Source organism: Amblyomma americanum, chromosome 4 (genome assembly GCF_052857255.1).
Source record: "Amblyomma americanum isolate KBUSLIRL-KWMA chromosome 4, ASM5285725v1, whole genome shotgun sequence".
Classification (NCBI taxonomy): domain Eukaryota; kingdom Metazoa; phylum Arthropoda; class Arachnida; order Ixodida; family Ixodidae; genus Amblyomma; species Amblyomma americanum.
Genome location: NC_135500.1, coordinates 11,677,173 through 11,696,577, shown reverse-complemented (window position 1 = coordinate 11,696,577; position 19,405 = coordinate 11,677,173). Strand labels below are relative to the sequence as shown.

Genomic DNA, 19,405 nt, shown 5'->3' with positions numbered 1-19,405 from the left:
TGCCTGACATCCTTCCTAATTTGGATTTTATTGCTGACTTTATGGAGGACTATGGTAGCTGTGCAGTTGCTATAGAGACTTTCCAGTATTTTCACATAAGGCTCTTCTACACCCTGATTCCGTAATGCCTGCATTACTGCTGAGATTTCCGCTGAGTCAAATGCTTTCTCATAATCAATGAACGCTATATACAGGGGTTGATTACATTCTGCGGATTTCTCTAAAACCCGATTGACCATGTGAGTGTGGTCTATTGTCGAGTATTCTTTACGAGAGCCTGCCTATCATTTGGTTGATTGAAGTCTAAGGTTGTCCTGATTATTAGTGATTACCATAGTAAACAGCTTATATGCAATGTATAGTAAGCTGATCGGTCTAATTTTTCAAGCCCTTGACGACTCCTTTCTTATGAATTGAGACATTGTTAGTGTTCTTCCAAGCTTCTGATATGCTTGAAGTCATAACGCATTGTGTATGCAATGAAACCTCGTTATAGAAAACAAGTAAAGAGTTGTAAAATAGTTCGCTATAGACGAAATTCATAATACAAAATTTCATCAGAAACCTGTGCAACAACGGCACAATTTAGTCATTGAAGGGACACCAGTTCTGGTGATCCTTACTAAAAAAATGGAGAGTTGTTTTCCCAGGTTCTGGCGGCGTTTCGAGAGCGCTCGCGGCTATTCTGATGGCCGCAAAAAACCAAGCGCCAATTAGGTTAGCTTCCCCGCACAGCACTATAAGCGCAGGTTAGGCGCCCTTTAAGGTGGCTTTCCCGGATCACTACCGAGTCTCGTGGAAAGCGTTATGTCTTAGGAAAAGCTACCGCCGTTGTCACCACCTCCGCAACAGCTGACATGAGCGTTGATCCTTACTGCAAGCTTAAAACCACCTGCGCTGCTGCTTCCATGACGCTGTCGATGAACGCCAGAGGCGTGAACGCGTGCTGACAGCTGGACTGCAACCCTACACGCCGCTGTTGGAGAGTGCGAGATAAAAGTACAAACATTGGCACGAATGCTGACCGCATCACAACTAGTCACTTGTGCAGTGCGGCGAAGCCTGCCGCCTGCCATCCGAATGGGCACAGTTTGGTGCTGGGGAGTTCGATATACCCGTTTCATGGCCAACCGCGTTCTACATAAAGTAGAATTGCATGCGTTTGTCACGTATATTTACGAAGACTTCAATATAGTCAATAATTCCCTATATCCATGTTCTTTATATCGAGGTTTGGCTATACAGGGTGGCTAGTTTTTCTTGTACAATTTCCCTTCGTCCTTCAACAGATCTGCTGTTACCTGATCCTCCCCAGCTGCCTTTCCCCTTTTCATTGCTCCTAAGGCTTTCTTAGTTTCCACTTTCGTTGCTGGCGGGACGACGCATTGTTGTGCGCTGCTGTCACTATCATTAACGTCCGATTACAATGGCTACTGTATAGATTTGCGTTGCACTCATCAGCTAATTTATCTTTTATCCATAGTGCTGATGACATTGCCCTCTTCGTCTCTCAATGAATACACCCAATTTTTGCCTATGCCTAGTTTCCTCTGTAGAAGCAGTATGCCTGCAAAACCATGTTACTCCGCCACATATCACTTGTTCCTCTCGAAGCCTCGGTGTGTTTGGATAAAAATAAGAGTGGTATACAACAAAGAGCAAGCGTGTTGTGTTGTGTGCTGTGTTGGGTTTTATGGCACATAGGCAGCTAAGGCCATCATGCGCCAAGCACAAGGTATAGAATTGCTTTTCTACAGAATGTTTTGGAGTATAAAAAAGAGGCGATGGTGCAGATGACTTAAAAAGATTGTACTGCCTAGTAATAAAAGGGAAGAAATTTGGAAATGGCTAATCGTAAAAGCCTTAAAGATGGTCAGGCAGCCTAAGCGGCTTTCCTTGGCTAGCAAGGATCCTGAGGCTCCCAACCAATCAAATAAACAGCCTCAGCCTACTTCTCAAGAATGAGAAAGTGGCTGAGGTGTATCATGTATAAAAGCGATCCAGTGGTTAAAAAAAAAATCACAGCTTTTCAAGTACGCCTGCTGCTTTTAAAAAGCTAAAAATGGAAGGTATGTTAACAATGGCATTATCAGCTAAAAGCAATGTAGGGTGGAAAGGAATGCATTCATGATAAAATTGAGTGAAGTACTTTTTTCTTAGTTTTTCTAGTTTTATACACGAAAATAAAATGTGGTTAACCGTAAGTTCATCTCCGCATTCTTCGCAAACAGGTTTATCTTGTTTTGTTAGCAGGAAGTTGTGCGTAAGGTGCGTGTGGCCTATTCTGAGACGGCATAAAATCACTTCTTTAAAACGTTCTTGGTGCACACATGACTTAAATTCACCTAAAATCGGCTTTATTAAGTGTAGTTTATTATTCAATTCGCTGTTCCAAGCCGATTGCCATTTTTTCCTTAACTTCCTCTGTACTAATTTCATGCAGTCATTCAAGGGTATATTTATTTTTTTATTTCCTTGCCACGAGCTTGAGCAGCACAGAAATCTGCTCGCTCATTGCCTTTTATGCCAACATGACTCGGGACCCAGCAGAGTTTAATGTTTTGTCTTCTAGCTGTGGCTGTTACTATGCTGTGTATAATGTCACCAAGTATAGGAGTGATTGCGTTTCTTGAGTGGAGGGCTGTAAGTATACTTAAAGAGTCTGTGTAAATAATAGCGTTTTCGAGGTTCTCGCTGAGTATTTTTTCTACGGTCACATATACTGCGTAACATTCTGCAGTGAAGATGGATGCGCACTGTGTAAGTCGTATTGTTCTCTCCGAATTCCCTCGCACCACTGCACTTCCTACATAAGTATCCGTTTTCGAACCGTCAGTATAAAAGGCTGTGAAACCATTGTATTTTTCCTCAAGTGCCAGAAATTCTTGTACTATTTGGTGTTGTGGAGTTTGCTTTTTGCGGAACTGTGTGAGAGTGAAATCACACAATGTAGGAAAATCATACATTGGAGGCAGTGGACCTTGTCTTTGCGCAATGCTGGGTAATGTGTTCAGTATGCCGAGATTCTGGCAGATCTCTTCAAAGCGCAAGAGCAGTGGCCTGGTGGTTTGCGGTTTGTTGTTAAAGATTGTTCTGGATGGACACTTTCTAACTATTTCATAACAGATGTGTTTTGGAAGGGAACGGATTTTTAGGACGTATGAGCATGTAAGCATGCTTCTTCTATCTGTAAGTGATGGTTCGTTTGTTTCGACATAAAGACTGTTTATGGGCGACGTCCTGTAAGCGCCAGTGGAAAGATGCAACCCCAAATTATGCACTGGATCTAGTCGTTTCAAGTAGGATGGCCTTGCAGAACCATACACCAGGCAGCCATAGTCTAAGCAGGACCGTACCACAGAGCGATAGATGTGTAGAAGGCTTGCCCTGTCAGAACCCCAGTGTTTGTGTGAAAGCACTTTGAGTATATTCAGCGATCGAGAAGCTTTCTTTTTCAAGGCATTCATGTGAGGTAGAAAAGTTAGTTTTCGGTCCAATGTTATGCCTAAGAATTTGTGTTCAGTTTTTAAAGGTAACTGGGTTTCGTTTAGGTATAATGTGGGGTCTGTCTGTAGACCCCGTTTCAGTGAAAAAAGTAAGGCCACTGTTTTCTGTGGAGAGAACTGGAAACCACTCCTGTCTGCCCATGTTGCCAGTTTATTTATTGTTAGCTGTATTTGTCTTTCGCAAGTGGATATGTTTGAGGATGTACATGCTATCTGAAGATCGTCAACATAAACAGAATACATAATGGACCTTGGGATTATTTTCCTAATAGAATTAATTTTTACGACAAAGAGAGTTGTACTTAAAATACAGCCTTGGGGTACCCCATTTTCCTGAATGAAATTCTTTGAAAAGGTCGAGCCTAGGCGCACATGGAATGAGCGATTGGATAAATAGTCTTTTATGCAATTTAACATCCTGCCGCGGACGCCAATCTCGGCAAGGTCTTGCAGAATCCCAAACCTCCAGGTTGTGTCGTATGCCTTTTCTAAGTCAAAAAAGACTGCAAGACATTGTTGTCTGTGTATAAACGCATCTCTGACAGTATTTTCAAGGCGGACTAGGTGATCTGTGGTGCAGCATCCTTTTTTAAAACCACATTGATGGCTGTCGAGAAGTTCACGGGATTGAAGGACAAAAGTTAATCTTATGTTTAGGACACTTTCAAAGGACTTGGCGAGGCAACTGGTAAGGGCTATGGGTCTATAACTGTTCGGAGCGGTTGGTGGCTTCCCGGGTTTAAGAAACGGCACAATAATAGCTTCCTTCCAAGCTTTGGGTATTTTTCCTGATACCCAAACTTTGTTAAAAAACTTTAGAAGTGCCTCTACGGCAGGTTCAGAAAGATGGGCTAGCATTTGGTAATGTATTTGGTCTGGGCCGGGGGCGGTATGTTTACCGGCAGAAAGTACTGTTTGGATTTCTTGTATTGTAATTAAACTATTGTACGGTTCGTTTGTACCGCAGTCTGTTGGCAGTCTTTGTTTCTCTGCTGTCTTTTTGTATTTTAAAAATGAATCGCTGTAGTGGGATGAGCTGGAAACTTCAGAAAAATATTCGCCTAAAATATCTGCCTGTTGTTCTAGACTAGTCTGTACACCGGGAGCGGTAAGAAGGGGGACTGTGAACGGAGAGTAGTTGCCTTTCAGCTTTCTGACCTTCTCCCACATTTGTTTTGATGTGGTTGAGTTGTTTATCAACGACACGTAATTTTTCCAAGAAGGTTTTTCTGCACTACGACGGATATAACAAGCTTTTGCTCTCGCCTTTTTAAATTTTATAAAATTCTCCTGTGTGGGGTATCTGCGAAAAATGCCCCAGGCTTTGGTTTGTTTCTTTTTTGCTTCTTTACATTCTTTTGTGTACCAGTATTTGTGATTTTGTTTGACTATTCCAGAGGATTGAGGAATAGCTTGGCGTGCAGCGGCAATAATACAGTTTGTGAGACATTCGTTTAGTTCGTCTACACTCACGTCGTCAGAAACTATTCTATCTAGGCTGGCTTTTTCACGGAACAGTGCCCAGTCGGCTAAGTGCAGTTTCCATTGTTGTGGTTTAGTTGGGATTACTTCGGGTGAATGTGCTAAGCTAATTAGTATGGGTAGATGATCACTTCCATATGGGTTATCTAAGACATCCCAATTAAAATCTGTAAAAATCGAGGACGAACTAAAAGACAAATCTATGCAACTGAATTTTCCTGAGCTAGGGGAACAATAGGTTTGTTTGCCAGTGTTCAGGAGGCAAAGGTTATTGGAGAGTATAAAATCCTCAATCAGTTGGCCTCTAGTGTCGGTTTTGTTACTGCCCCAAAAACTGGTGTGGGCGTTAAAATCTCCGACCATCAAAAACGGTTCTGGTAGTTGCACTAAAAGGTCTTGTAAGTCTTGGAGTGTTATTTTAAGATGTGGATCAATATAAACGCAGCACACTGTGAGTGTTTTAAATGTGTGCAGGATGGCCGCCACAGCTTCTAATTTGGTTTTAAGCTTGTGTTCTCGGGCTGCGATTCCACTGTTAACAATGATGGCTACGCCACCCGAAAGCCGGCTCACCTGCTCTCGGTCACGGCGGAAGACCTTATAGTGTTTTAGAATGTTTTCGTGTTTAAAGCCTAAATTTGTCTCCTGTAAACACAAGGCGACAGGTGAGTATGTGGCTAATATGTCTTTTGTGTCGCTTAGGTTATGTAAGAGTCCCCTACAGTTCCAGTGTATAAAAGCCATCTTGTATTATGTGGGTACTGAAAGGAACTAGGTTGGGTTTTCAGGCGCCCTTATTCGGGGCTTTTTTTTTTTTCGGTCTATGGAGCCCCGCCGCCCTTTCGACGTCGACGCCTTAGGACTACTTTGACTTGTGTCCATCGTGTCCATCGCATCCTCCGACACGCTGGACGAACGTGCGAGCCGCACGTTTGTTTTCATGTTCGGCCTCTCCGTGTGGGGAGGGACCTTGGGGCCCGCGGACCTGGAGGCCCGCGCGTCCTGTATTGTGGGTGGTGGCGCAGCGCTAGCTGCTGCCACCTTGGGCACGGGTGGCCCCGCTACAGGCTCACTGCGTGTGGCCTGAGTGGGAGCCAAAAGCGGCTGTGGTGCTGTGCCCCTTTGCACCACATCGGAGAAAGTAGGTTTGTGTATCGAAGCTACCCTCTTCCGCGCTTCCCTAAATGTTATGTTTTCTTTGACTTTGATTGTGACAATCTCCTTTTCTTGTTTCCAAACTGGACATGCGCTTGAGTATGCAGGATGGCTGCCCTCACAATTTACACATAGGTGTGGTTCAACTGCACAGTTTTCGGAATCGTGTTCATGGGAAGAGCATTTAGCACATGTGAGTTGGCCCCGGCAACTCTGAGAGCTGTGGCCGTAACGTTGGCATTTGAAGCAGCGTCGTGGGTTTGGTATGTACTGTCTTAGTTGGAGATTTATGTAGCCTATTTCTACGGAGTCGGGGAGGATACTAGATGCAAATGTCAGGACAATGTGCTTTGTGGGGATTTCTTTATTATCTCGTCTCATTTTTATCCTGTACACGTTGGTCACGTTTTGCTCCTTCAAACCTTCCAGAAGTTCTTCATCAGTTACATATTTGAGGTCATCATCTGAGATAACTCCCCTAACAGTATTCAAAGATCGGTGTGTGCCAATTGTGACCGGTATATCTCCGAATGACTTCACTTCTGACGATTTCTCTTGTTGGTGGTTGTATAAAACTTCTAAAAGAGGGTCTCCGTTTGCTAGTTTTTTGATCTTGTACCCTTCTCCTATGGCACTTGTTAAAGTCCTGGTAACAATGAATGGTGACACTTGTCTAGCAGTCTGTTCCTCGTGTTCGCTGTGAACAACGTGGAATCGAGGGAAGCTTGTAGCGTTTTTTTTTTTTGAAGAATTTATCTGTCTCGGTGCGCCCTCTTTTTCGAGGGAGATCGGGTTGAAAAAAATGAGAAGCCATGGAATGTGTTCTTTGTTCGGCAATGGTGGCAGCCACCCACCATGGAGCCCTACATGGGGACGGGACAGGTGCCTTTAAAAAGCCCTGTCTGCACCAGCTGTACACCATCACTATAACCAAATATGGCGTAACAAAGGTTTGTCAGCCACACAAGGTTAACCCTCGCCGCCAGGAAAAAGGAAAAAACCAAGAAGTGAGTGGGAGACAGGAGAGTTGTGAGAAAGGGGTAGGAAAGTGAAAGATGAAGTGGAGAATAGGAAAAGGCGACTGCCGATTTCCCCCGGTCGGGTCAGGCCGGAGGTGCCGTCTACAGGAAGCTGGGGCCAAAGTGGTGTGTTGCCTCCGCCGAGGGGCCTTAAGGTCCAAACGCTCGGCATCGGCTCAACCACCAGGATCCCCTTTTCCCCGGACACGGCGATGCCACGCACGGCGAAACGTGGGTGCTCGGGTCCGTGGTGATGCACTGTTCACCATCATCCCCTTGCGGGGATGTCCCTGCGGATGCTCGGGAACCCGCGGTGTCGCCACACACCGTCGCGACGCCTGCAGGCTGCAGGCGCCCCCCTGCGGGGAACAAAGAGCAAGCACTGGGAATCACGGTTGAGGCTGTGGGGTGCTCAGTGTTCAGTGCCTCAGGATTAATTTTCACCAATTGTGAACTGCTTTTTAGGCACGGATGGAGTGAGAGTGGTACACCCTATCAGCCACATACAACCTTTGTCCATAAAGTTTCGAGACTGATTAATTTTTTCCTCTACAAATGATTCCCCAAAACAAATGTTGATGTGTATGTGTAGCGCCATCTTTTCGGGCTAACCTGAGCTATTTATGTTAACTGCTGTGGCAGCCGATAGATGGCACTACATGTAGAAAAATACGTTGTCACTAGTCGTCTGCGCATTCTACTGTAAGTGAATGTGGAGAGATGGACGTCCACCTCTAACAGCGTGTAAACATAAAATTCTGTGTGAAGCTTGGCAAGACAGCCACATAGACGTATGAGCTCCTTCATGACGCTTACGGCAATGAGACATTATCGCGGGCACGAGTTTTCGAGTAGCACAAAAAGTTTGTTTCGAAGAGAACGTTGGTGGAAGATGACACAAGGCAGGGGTGTCCTTCAACCTCACAGAATGAAAACGTGGCTCAGATCAGGGAAATCGTACAGCAAGACCGCACCATTACAGTCCGCATGCTGTCAGATATTGTTTTTCAGCAGCGCAGGGACAAAGGACGAGACAAGTGCACAGACACAGCGCCGTGTCTGTGCACTTGTTTCATTTTTTGTCCCCTGCACTGCTGAAAAACAATGTCACACCAACTTGCCCAAGCTTCTACAGTATCACACTATCAGATGCTCTCGACATTAGTAAGACAACATGCCACCAAATTTTGAGTGAGGACTTGGGGAAACAAAAGCTGAATGCCAGACGTGTGCCGCACTCTCTCGCACAGGACCAGAAGGACACGCGGGCATCAGTGAGCGCTGATTTGCTCTCCGAGGCACAGAAGGATGCTGCATTTGTTGGCATCATCATTGCTGAAGACGAAACATGGTGCTTTCAATACGATCGTCAAAGAGGCAGAGCGCCGAATGGCGGTCCACAAGTTTTCTGGCGTCGAGAAAGGTGCGGCGACAGAAGATTAAAACAAAGACGATGCTGATAGTTTTTTTCGATGCCAGAGGTGTAATACAAAACGAGTTCGTCCTACAAGGGCAGACGGCGAATCAGGAGATTTATATCCGCGTGCTCCAACACATGCGTGACGCACTGCGACGCTATCGCCCTGAATTATGGGCATCTAGACAATGGAGCCTTCTCCGCGATAACGCAAGGCCGCACACTGCTCTCAGCGGTACAGAATTTCTCACCAAGTACAGCATTACTGTACTTCCCCATCCGTCATACTCGCCTGACCTCCCTGCATGAGATTTTTTCCTGTTTCCTCGTGTGAAGACAGCCATAAAAGGTCGCTGGATGGGGAGCGTGGAGGCCATTCAGGACGCCACAACAAAGGAGCTGACAGCCCTGCCAAAAGAAGCGTTTTCCAACTGTTTCCAAGACCTCAAGAAGTGTTGGAAGCTGTGCATAGACTGCAAGGGAGACTATTTTCAAGGGGTGTTTCATAAATGATTTCAATGTTAAACGCATTTTTTTAATGGACTCAGTCTCTGAACTTTACGGACAAAGGTTGTACCAAACTGCTAAATGTAATTCTTACTTCTCGAAATCTTGATGAGTCACAGAACGAAAATGTGGCAAGGGTTTTACCCCTTGCCACATTTTTCTGCCAATCATATACTTAAAGTTTGTAGCAATGCAATGCCCCTGCATCTGCTTTGGTTGTATGGCGAACTACTTTTTGAGTGCGGACTTAGCCTGCATGAACGGGCATGATAGCTTTGGCAGCATGGACAGCTATGTATGAAACAGAGTCAGTGTTAAGATGTAGTATAGCCTGGTAGTATAGCCAGGAAACAGAACTGCAAGCAGTCCTGCAGTTTCGGATTCCAGCGCGATGCAAGCTCTGTAGGTTACCAGAAATCATTTAACCAGAAATTTTCTCACACTACCTACCACCTGTCTGGAAAAGCAAAAGCCGCCGCAAGCTAGCCAGTTAACATGTTCACTGCAGCAATGATTTTCAGGGCCCTGATTCTTGTGCGCTGTGGTGCGCCACCCTTAGATTTTCACGGGTGAGGGTGACCCAACTTACCGTATATACTCGTGTAAGAGCCACCACTGTGTAAGGGCTGCACCCCCAACTTTGGAGCCGAAATTTTGAAAAAAAAAATTTTGCAGCCAAACGCGAAAATTCGTGCATTAGCAGAAGTTAAATTTCATAAGTGACTACTAGATGGCACTAGCTGCTTTCAACACCCTATCATCATCAGTGCTTTGAGATCATGTGGGGACGTGGTCTTGTTTTTGCAACTGTTTCGCTCTGGGAGCCATTTTTTCTTTGCATGGTGCTGCAGTCTTAGGCACTGTGTTGGTTCGGTCGTGGTTGCCGTGTGCAGTGTTGTTCAGTGGACCGCAGCCTATGTTTGCCGCCTGGTGACGATAGGCAGAGATTTGATTTCATACACCACAGCCTTCAAGCTGAGTCATCGTTTACAACAAAGAACACGGCAAGCGGGCAGCTGGGTGCAAGTCCGACGTCAATGAAAAGTGTGCGCGTCGATAGTGCAACCAGAAAGAACAGCTTGCTGGTATGAACTGCAGTCGGAAAGCATTCCGCGAGAAGTTTTCGGAGCTTGAAAAGGAACTTGTGGAGTGCGACATGACGACAAGAAAAAACGGCTATGCAGTGTCGACGGAGATGATCTGCCTGAGAGCCGTTGCCATCGCTCGCCACATGGGCATTCCGCTTGCGAATTTTAAAGCAAGTAGGGAATGGGTTGAACGCTTTATGAACTGGAATGCGCTCTCCATTCGGCGCAGTATGACATTGTGCCACAGGCTGCCCAATGAGTACGAGGACATTTCGTTAACAGCCTTTGAGGGGAGCACGGCTATGACCTGAATCAGATAGGGAACGCGGATCAGATGCATGTTTGGTTCGATACACCAGACAATAGCACAGTTGATTTTAAAGGTGCAAAAAATATCTCTGTGTGCACAACCGGTGCAGAATGGCAATGGTGCACGGGGATGCTGATGGCACACAGCTGCCACCGTATGTAGTTTTTAAGAGGAAGATGCTGCTAAAGGAAAAGTTTCCAGATGGCATTATCATCGTGTCTACGAACAACGTTGGGTGTGTGATAAACTCATTCAGGACTGGGTAAAAACGGTGTGGGTGAACCGACCGGGCGGTTTGTTGCAAAGGAGGGCTTTGCTCGTCCTCGACAGTTTTTCAAGGCCATCTCGCAAACCGTGTAAAGGCCCGGCTTGCCAAAACTTGAATGAATGTAGCTGCCATTCCTGGAGGAATGACAAGCATCCTGCAGCTGCTGGATGTGTGTGTCAATCGGCCATTTAAAGCTGAATTCCGGCGTTGTTACTCAAGTGGATGGCAGCGGACGTTCACGAGAAGACTCCTACTGGACGGTTGAAGACAGCTTCACTGCAGAAAGTTTGTTTGGTCAAATGTTTAGGGGAATCCCCCAGGGTGGAGTAGATTTGCAATAACGGAGTAATTACTTCCTTATTACAAAGTTTGTTTGTGGATTTTAAGTGCATGGTGTTCAGTGTCATGCGACACCATTGTGAAAAGCTTCAAGGTGACTGGAGCACTGAAAAAGACAGGAGGCCCTGAAGATGACTACCTCTGGGAAGGGATGAACTCTTGAAGTAGCTGCCAGAATGAAAGTGACGAGGAATTTCCTTGAATAAAGCATGTGCGGCTTGCAGTGTTTAGAACAGTCACAGCAGCAGTGGGACGTTTCTGCAAATAGATATAGGCCTGACTCATGTAGGAACTGCCCCCCGTCAAAATCTCGGGAAAAAAAGTGTGGCCCTTACACAAGTATACACAGCATTAGAACCGACAACAGAAGGCAACAGCAAACTGGCAGGTGTTCCAAGGTCTTTTAAATGTCCCACTCAATATTTGTGCCGCATACAGGACACGATCCACTGATAATTAGACGCAGTGAACAGGTTAAATATTAACATGCAGTGTGAATTTTCATATGCAGAACCAGGCACTGGCATGGGATGCTACAACCGGTGGCTCAACCGCGCAATAGGCCTTATGCAAAAATTGGCATCCCCTTGCGTTCACCGCGCGCATTTCCGCCGTGTTGGGGGATTCCGGATACCGCAGTACATTGCACTATGGGATTAGCGACATGCACGTTGGCATCTATCATCATCCAAAATGCCCAAGTACTGCTCTGTACCTTGCTGTACACAAAAAAAGGATCCAAGGATGACTAAGGAAACAAGATGAGACTGCCAACTTCATACGAGGCACGATATGAGGCCAGCAGGAAGCTACTTGCGGGTGTTGAGTGTTTTTCGAGAGGTGATAATTAGATCGCAGACCAAGTCACAAAACAAATAACATGCGCTGAACTAAAAACGCCCAAAGCTAAGCTGTCTGTTTAACTTGCATTTGTCACAGAGCACTCCTGCTTGCTAGCAGTTACGGCGCACTGCGTCGGTCAGCTAGTAGTTTCTCATGCAGGATTAGTTTTGTGTCTGCCGCTCGGCTTCATGTGCCCGTTTTTTTTTAATCCTTAACTACAACAACAAAATAGAACTGTGCGGAGGAGCAAATTTTTCGACGCAGTCTGCAGGCCTAAACGTTAGCGTTAGCAGGCATTCTGCAGAACGCCGGCCCCCTTGTGCCTTTAGCACTGAACTCCACTACACAAATGCGCTCTGCGTGCAATGAAACGGCACAACATAACCTAAAGGTCATGGAAGCTAAGTCACAGTACCATTGGATGGCCTTAAGCACTTGAGAAAAACAAACAATCGGCAAGTTTCACCAAGGCATGCGCTCATAATCGAATGCACAATAGCGAAACGGTGCCGTCCATGCAATGCGGGTGCGAACACGTTACCTCAACCTCGATCGTCGACGCAAGAAGAAAACAAACAAACAGAGCACAACAACCGAAGAACAGTCTGAGTCTTGACATTTTAAAACTTAAAGAAAAGATACCTCCTGCCCAGTACACTTCCTATTCTTCAACTTTAGCAGGCTGACATACGACTCCGTTGTGAATTTCTAGCTTCGCTGCCGGTGCCTCTCTGACTGAGTTTTCGATGCATAATAGGTATCTACGAAATCGCTCGGAAATGTGGGCAACACAGAAAAGGTCCGCAGACCACTCGTCGCTCATTATTTTTCTCTTAAACCTTAGAATAAAAGGATCATCAAACTGGGAAAGCCGCTCACATGATCTGCACCATGGAATCCTGTGACCGCAATCCCCCAACATGGCATCGCTTGCTTTTTTTGGTTTTCTTCAGATGGCAGCATTTTTTGCATAAAGTCGCCAGATGGTCATTTCTGCAAAATACCGGTCAGCTTCTACATGCAACAATATGGTTTGTGGGGTTTAACGTCCCAAAGCGACTCAGGCTGTGAGGGACACTGCAATGGAGAGCTCCGGATAATTTCGACCACCTGGGGTTCTTTAATGTGAGCTGACATCGCACAATGCCCAGTCCTCTAGCATTCTGCCCCCATCAGAATGCGCCCGCCGCGGCCGGGATCAAACTCGAGTCTTTCGGGTCAGCAGCCGAGCACGATAACCACTGAGCCACAGTTGCAGCTACATGCAACAATATATCTAGTTCAGGCTAATGTCTCCAAGGTGCCAGCCATGCCAACTGCCACCGCAGAAAGGTTATTGTAATGGTAATAATATACCTTAGTTTCAGTTTTGCATCAGACTGCAGCATGCATGCCATTTCAAGGCTCAATTTTCTCAAAAGAAAAAATTCTGATGGTTACCACACCAATGTAATGTGACATTCTGCAAGTTGTTTGCATTTGCAAATGTATCGTTGACCACCCTACACAGTAGCATCATCGCTGTGCTGAAACTCGAATAGCTGTGTTCTGAGGATGCCATAAATCCATGCCCCGGCAAATGGCGCCCCTCCGTGTTGCACCAACCACACTGCAGTTGCAAGAGATGTGCCCTTCATTGCTGTCACAGTAAAAGGATCAGGCAAATAAGCATTCAGGCTAGAGCTGATGTGTAAAATGCATTAGAAATGTGAGTCGAGAGCGCCGTTAGTGAAGCTTGCGACTGACCAGCCAATAAGGCCCAGCTAGAGTCGCATTTCATTTCAGTGGCGGAAGAGCAAAAGGGGAGCACACTTACAGCCACGGTGGAACCGTTTTTGCCCACTCCACCCGAGAGAATGACAGCAATGTCCGTGTAGCACATGACGAGGGAGACGGAGAGCGCCGTCGCCACGGGGAGCAGCCGCAGCTCCACATTGAACAGGGGCAGCTGAACGCACCACCACCACCGGAGAAAGAGAGAAAGAGGACAGGTTAGCCCCCCCGGGGGGTTAATCCAGCACCATCACCAGCATTGAGATTTGCTAGCCCACTCGCCACAGAAGGTGCCCCAGCCGTGCATGGAGAGAGATCCCAGCTGGTGACCACCACACTTACGGCCACTGTGGAGCCATTCTTGCCAACGCCACCTGTGAAGATGGTCCCTGCGTAGCTGACGAGAGCAACGCTGCCCGCCATCACGCCCAGACACAGGGGCAGAAACTTGAGCGGCAGCTCAACAAAGGGAACCTGCAGGGGCCACAGCTCGGCTCCAGACGGCACCCTTACATCCACACACTGCTCTGGACCAGCTGAGCTGACTATGCATTAATGATGCAGCAGACAGACGGCTCCCAATGCCAAAACTCGAAGGGGGGAAAGTAAAGCACCAGACAAGGAACTTCTTTTTGGATGCGAAAACAAAAGCAAGAAACAGCACTAGGTCCAAACTGTTTGTGCCATTTCTTAGCGCCATTTACTCAAGTTGGGCCAGCCAGTCCTTTTCAAACTGCCCACATGAGGATAAAGACGATCCTCTGAGAGAGGCAAAAGAAAGGAGCTTGGAAAAAGTGTATCTTCCAAATCCCCACACAAGGATGGACCAGAGAAAAGGATTAAAAGACAGCCACTAATCCCTTTAAATGAGGAACCCCAAAAGAGGAACCCCACAGAGCCAGGGAAACTGGATAATCAGAGACGTGACTAGAGCAAGGCCTCACTGCACACAAAAAGTTCAGCCCAGCTGATCTGAGCTCTGCACCTTGACTGAATGGCTGGGACACCTCTTGCACCAGTGCGGACCACAGAAACCAATGCTGGAACACACATGGGCTTTGTGTCTCACCTGGGCATGCAGGCTTTGTGTGTGTGTGTGCCACATCTAACTGGCAGGCACGGGCCAACTGAAAGCAAATCAGTGAGGAATCAATATAAAACAAACTGCACAACGAACTGGAAGAGCGCAGATTTCAACTACTTTACTAAAGTGTCACCTCATCAACAATGCGCATGCGCAGCAACCTCATGGCCATCAAATATGCCACCTACATTCCGTATATACTCGCGTAATGAATCCGCTTTTTTTTTTTTTTGAAAAGTTGACATCGGTTTGGGGGGAGGGTTCATTACGTGGGAAAAAAGTTCCAGCAGATTTTTTGGAAGGGTCAAAATTTCATATCATACCTCTGTCCGTTTCATCCTTCACGCGGTTAGACGAAGTTGGTGGCGCTGGTGTTCAGCATCGTTCACTTTGACGTGATCCGACAATTCTGTGGTAGGCGGCGCCGCCAGCCAATCACGGCGAGATAGCACGAACATGCTGAACACCGGCCCTGAAGGTCAGGCGCGTGTTTTTTATGCCAGGTTAAAAGAAAAAACACATAGAGGATGGTTACGAGTTTGTAATGCGAAGCATTAGATTAGAGCACAGTGTCTTGCCGCTCTGCCAAGTTCGCCCCCCTCCCCACCACCACCCCTCTGGCAGGAGCTCTCCTCAAAAGATAAACAAGCAAGCAGTGGCGGGCAGCATCTTGCAGTGCTGCCAAGGTCTGCGCTGTGGACAGCGCAAAAACTGAGGAACCCGCTACAAAAAGCTAAAGGCTAAAAAAAAAAAAAAAATCTGGACACCAAAAAAAAGGGGGGGGGGGGGGGAAGGGGGTTCATTATGCGAGTGGGTTTGTTATGCCAGTATATATAGTAATAGTCCTGTCATTTCGAAGGCCCTCGAACCGACAAACTCAAAGCACTGCTATGTCTGATGGCCATCTAGTCGAGAGTTTATCAAGTGAATGGAGCAGCCCGGAACTTGATTAAGATTTTGAGGGTCATCAAGTGGCAGTTGCAGCACTCTCGGATGTACAGTGCTTGCAGCATAAAATCAGACCAGTATTATCTCTGAAAAATATGGAACTTCAATGTATGCAACTTACTTTGCAGAAAATGGTCAGCTCAGGCAACAAAGCAACCCACGCCAGCTTCCTTAAGGAAGTTGGGCGAGTGCGTCTTCTGTGCACAAATGTTATTTACTACAACATGTCCAAGACAACAAAGTTCATTTCAATAGTGATTAATATTGCTGTTACGAATAAACATCTTGTTTTTAACCTTGTTCAGGCTAAACTTGTTGAATGATTGCTAGCATGCCTGCAAAATTAATGGCAGCAATGGTGGTGCCATAACACCTTAGTGCGAGATGATGAAATCCCTCAATGGCGATAGTGGCACAAACTCCTCAGAGTTGGATAGAGAGGAAGAATCTTGAAGGCTATCGACTCAACAGCCTTTGAAGGTGTGACAAGGGTCATCATCATCATCAGCCTGACTACACCCACTGCAGGGCAAAGGCCACTCCCATGTCTTTCCAATTAACCCTGTCCTCTGCCAGCTGCGGCCACCGCATTTCTGCAAACCTTTTAATCTCATCCGCCCACCTAACTTTCCGCTGCCCTCTGCTATGCTTGCCTTCTCTTATAATCCATTCCGTTAAAATTAAGGACCAGCGGTTACCGTGCCTTCGCATCACATGCCCTGCCCAAGCCCACTTGTCAATAATACAGTTACATCTCTACCTTTAACGCTTCAAGAGCTTCATGTGCCTTTTTGCCCTTTGCATAGCTGATTAACTTTCATTTACACAAATTAGTGCAAAAACAGAGACAAAGGGCAAGGAAGGAGGCATAATTGACAAGCACCTGTAATTGTCTTATGTTTCTCCTTACTTGTCCCTTGTCTCTGTTTTTTGCGCTAATTTCTTTACAATCGGCCACACCAACTAGCCCGACAGCATGCCCTTCTGAAGTGATTATCTTTGTTTGTGCGAGGAGCAGTGGGAGTCAACAGCAGTCTTTTGGCAAATGCTTTCTTTCGCTTTTGTGTAAAGGAACCAATAAACTATCAAAATGACTTCAAAGACACCACACACCTCTTCCGTTGTGCAGTTTGTTTTATACTGACATCTGCTCCTTGAATTCAATCTAGGAATGTCGTGCACAGAAAGCCTGTGTTGTCAAGCTAACGGTATGCTTCTGTGAAACACACCCCATGCCAGCTGAATACCCATTAAAGCCCGAATGTGCATCATCTGACTGCACAGTAAAAAAGGCAGTCCATACCAGACAGACTGCACATGGGCACCCATCAGCAACAAAGCCTGCAACACACACACAGGGGCCACGCTTTCAGACACATCCTGCAGGTGGCCTGACACAGGTGAAGTCATGGGCTACGTTACAGTAAACCCTCATTTAGTCAATCACAAATACCTCAAAATACCAATTTTGTCAACGCTGTGTCGCACAACAAACTCCAAGGACTACCATGTAACACATATGAATAAAATGTAACACATATAAATTCTCATTTTTTACGTTAGCCATTGAAGAATGGAATAATCTGCCTCACGAATTCATAGACGACGTCTCTCTTGATATCTTTTTTAAAAACGTAGAGTCGTTTTTTGAAAAACAGAATTTACAATAAAAAGAGCAAAAGAGCATCGTGTTGACCTGATTGTATCGCCTCGTGGTTTCGTCGTTCTCCTTTCCAGTGTTTTAAATGCATCAAAATGAACGTGTATAGCAATGCGCATGTCCTTTGACCGTTGATGGTCTCAGCCTACTTGCTAGTCTTTTCTACTGCAGGCGCATGTTTTGTATCTCGTGTATGTTATACTGGATATGCTATTGTTTTGTATAATTGTCCCATTATTTTGCCCACTCCTGTAAGAGCCTAACTAGGCTTACAGTATGCTTAAATAAATAAATAAATAAATAAAAATGTGTTTCCATTTATCTTGAAACTTGAACATTTTGAAAAATTATTAAATACCAATGGACGTGTCCACCCCAAGGGCGAGATGAGGGTTTACTGTAAAGGAAGCCATACCACCCACCTTGGTGGCCCAAATGTCGGGGCCAAAGACGGCAGACACGATGTGGATCAGCATCACTGCAAACTGCGCCTCTGTCACGTCAAACTTGCCGAAGCGCAGGGTGCCCGACACGTAGGTCTGCCAGTGGGCGCAGTAGAAAAGGGAGATGGCCACGAAGCACTGGAAGAACATCCAGGCTGGGTAGGAGCCCAGCTTGACTGCGATGCACACCGCCAGCGCCACAAACACGGTCGAGATGGAGTCGCACCCATGGTCAAACAGCTCGCCCAGGGGTGAGTTGGTGCCCGTGCGGCGCGCCTGCTTCCCGTCGCATGCATCCAGCGTCTGGTACACGAACAGCCCCAGGGCGCACAGCACAAACGCCCACCGAGGAACCTGCACACGTGTCGCAGTGCCTCAGATGCTTCACCTCCTCCACGAGACAGTCAAGTGGGCAAGATAAGCCTCTTTCCTCCAAGAGAGCAGGCTGGCTCGCCACAGAGGGCAATTCTTGGCCAGCTGGATACCATGCAGTCTCTACAGCTGCGACCTTGCCAAGACTCAATAAGTGGCTTCGTCGGGAGAGAAACGCAAGAATGCACACTACAGCCAAGCTTTATATTTTCATAATCATTGCTGTTCAAATCTGGTGGTGGATAAAATAAACATGACCATGCATTTCACTTTTTTGTAACAGAAAATCACTAATAAGAAATTTTTTAAAAATATTGAACACTTCTGCACACTGTAGGAAATTTGCAGTAATTTCAGCACAAAAACATTCACAAAGTTCATTAGTGCTATAGTCTGCTCCTGGACATGATAGCATAAATACACACGGGGCATACACAGAAAATGCTTGAAAATTTTCACTGTGAAGTTTACTTTATGAGCGATGTTCTGCTACTGAACAACTGAAATGCATGATAATTATTTCAGTTATCACCACCTTTAAAGAGCCACAAATAGCACAAAGCTTGACAAAATTTTACACACTACACAAATATGTTATCTATATATGCGTCAACTATCTATAGTGGTCCGCACGCCTATCATTTTTGTAATAGCACTCGTTTAAAAAACTGCAGTCTTAGACCAAACCACAGTATAGCACCCGCCTTGTTTGATGCCCTACTAACACAGGGAAGTAAAAAAAATTCACCTCTTAGCGTACAACTTTTAAAATTGAAAAGTATATTTCTCTCTTTCGAAGGAAATCTGACTTGTTATGATACAGTCAAACCACATCAAATGCCCGCCCTAACCAACTTTATAACAAAAGCGGTTATCTGATTGGTGGCTAAAATCAAGAGAACAGTAAAATTTCATAAGTCACGGCTAGGTGGCTTGAGCCACCACCCGATTAAAGGGTTCAGCCGTATCCATCCATCCATCTATCCATCCATCCATCCATCCATCCATCCTATCATAAAGTTGGAAACGTGGTATTCGGAGCTCCTAAAAGGTCATGCCTGGGCTGGCTGTGACTCATTCTTTGCTTGAAGACAATGTTTGCTGGCAAATCCAGGCTCAGAAACCTTTAAACTGGTGGCGTACCTGTGCAGAACACAGAGCAGCTGAGGGCCACTAATTGGTATGAACAGA

General features: G+C 46.0%; 1 protein-coding gene across 9 annotated transcripts in view; it reads right to left on the bottom strand.

Annotated features, from left to right (window-relative positions):
* Positions 1 to 19,405, bottom strand: part of LOC144127790 (choline/ethanolaminephosphotransferase 1-like) — a 54,988-nt gene that overhangs the window by 18,999 nt on the left and 16,584 nt on the right. For 3 of the 9 annotated variants that reach the window (XM_077660697.1, XM_077660698.1, XM_077660699.1), the window contains exons 2-4: positions 17,822 to 18,196; positions 14,050 to 14,181; positions 13,751 to 13,882 (exon numbers count right to left, since the gene is read on the bottom strand). In XM_077660697.1, the coding sequence (XP_077516823.1) occupies positions 13,751 to 13,882; positions 14,050 to 14,181; positions 17,822 to 18,196 (639 nt within the window). The remainder of the gene's footprint in view (positions 1 to 13,750; positions 13,883 to 14,049; positions 14,182 to 17,821; positions 18,197 to 19,405) is intronic. The other 6 variants (XM_077660702.1, XM_077660700.1, XM_077660703.1 and 3 more) reach the window with 3 other exon arrangements.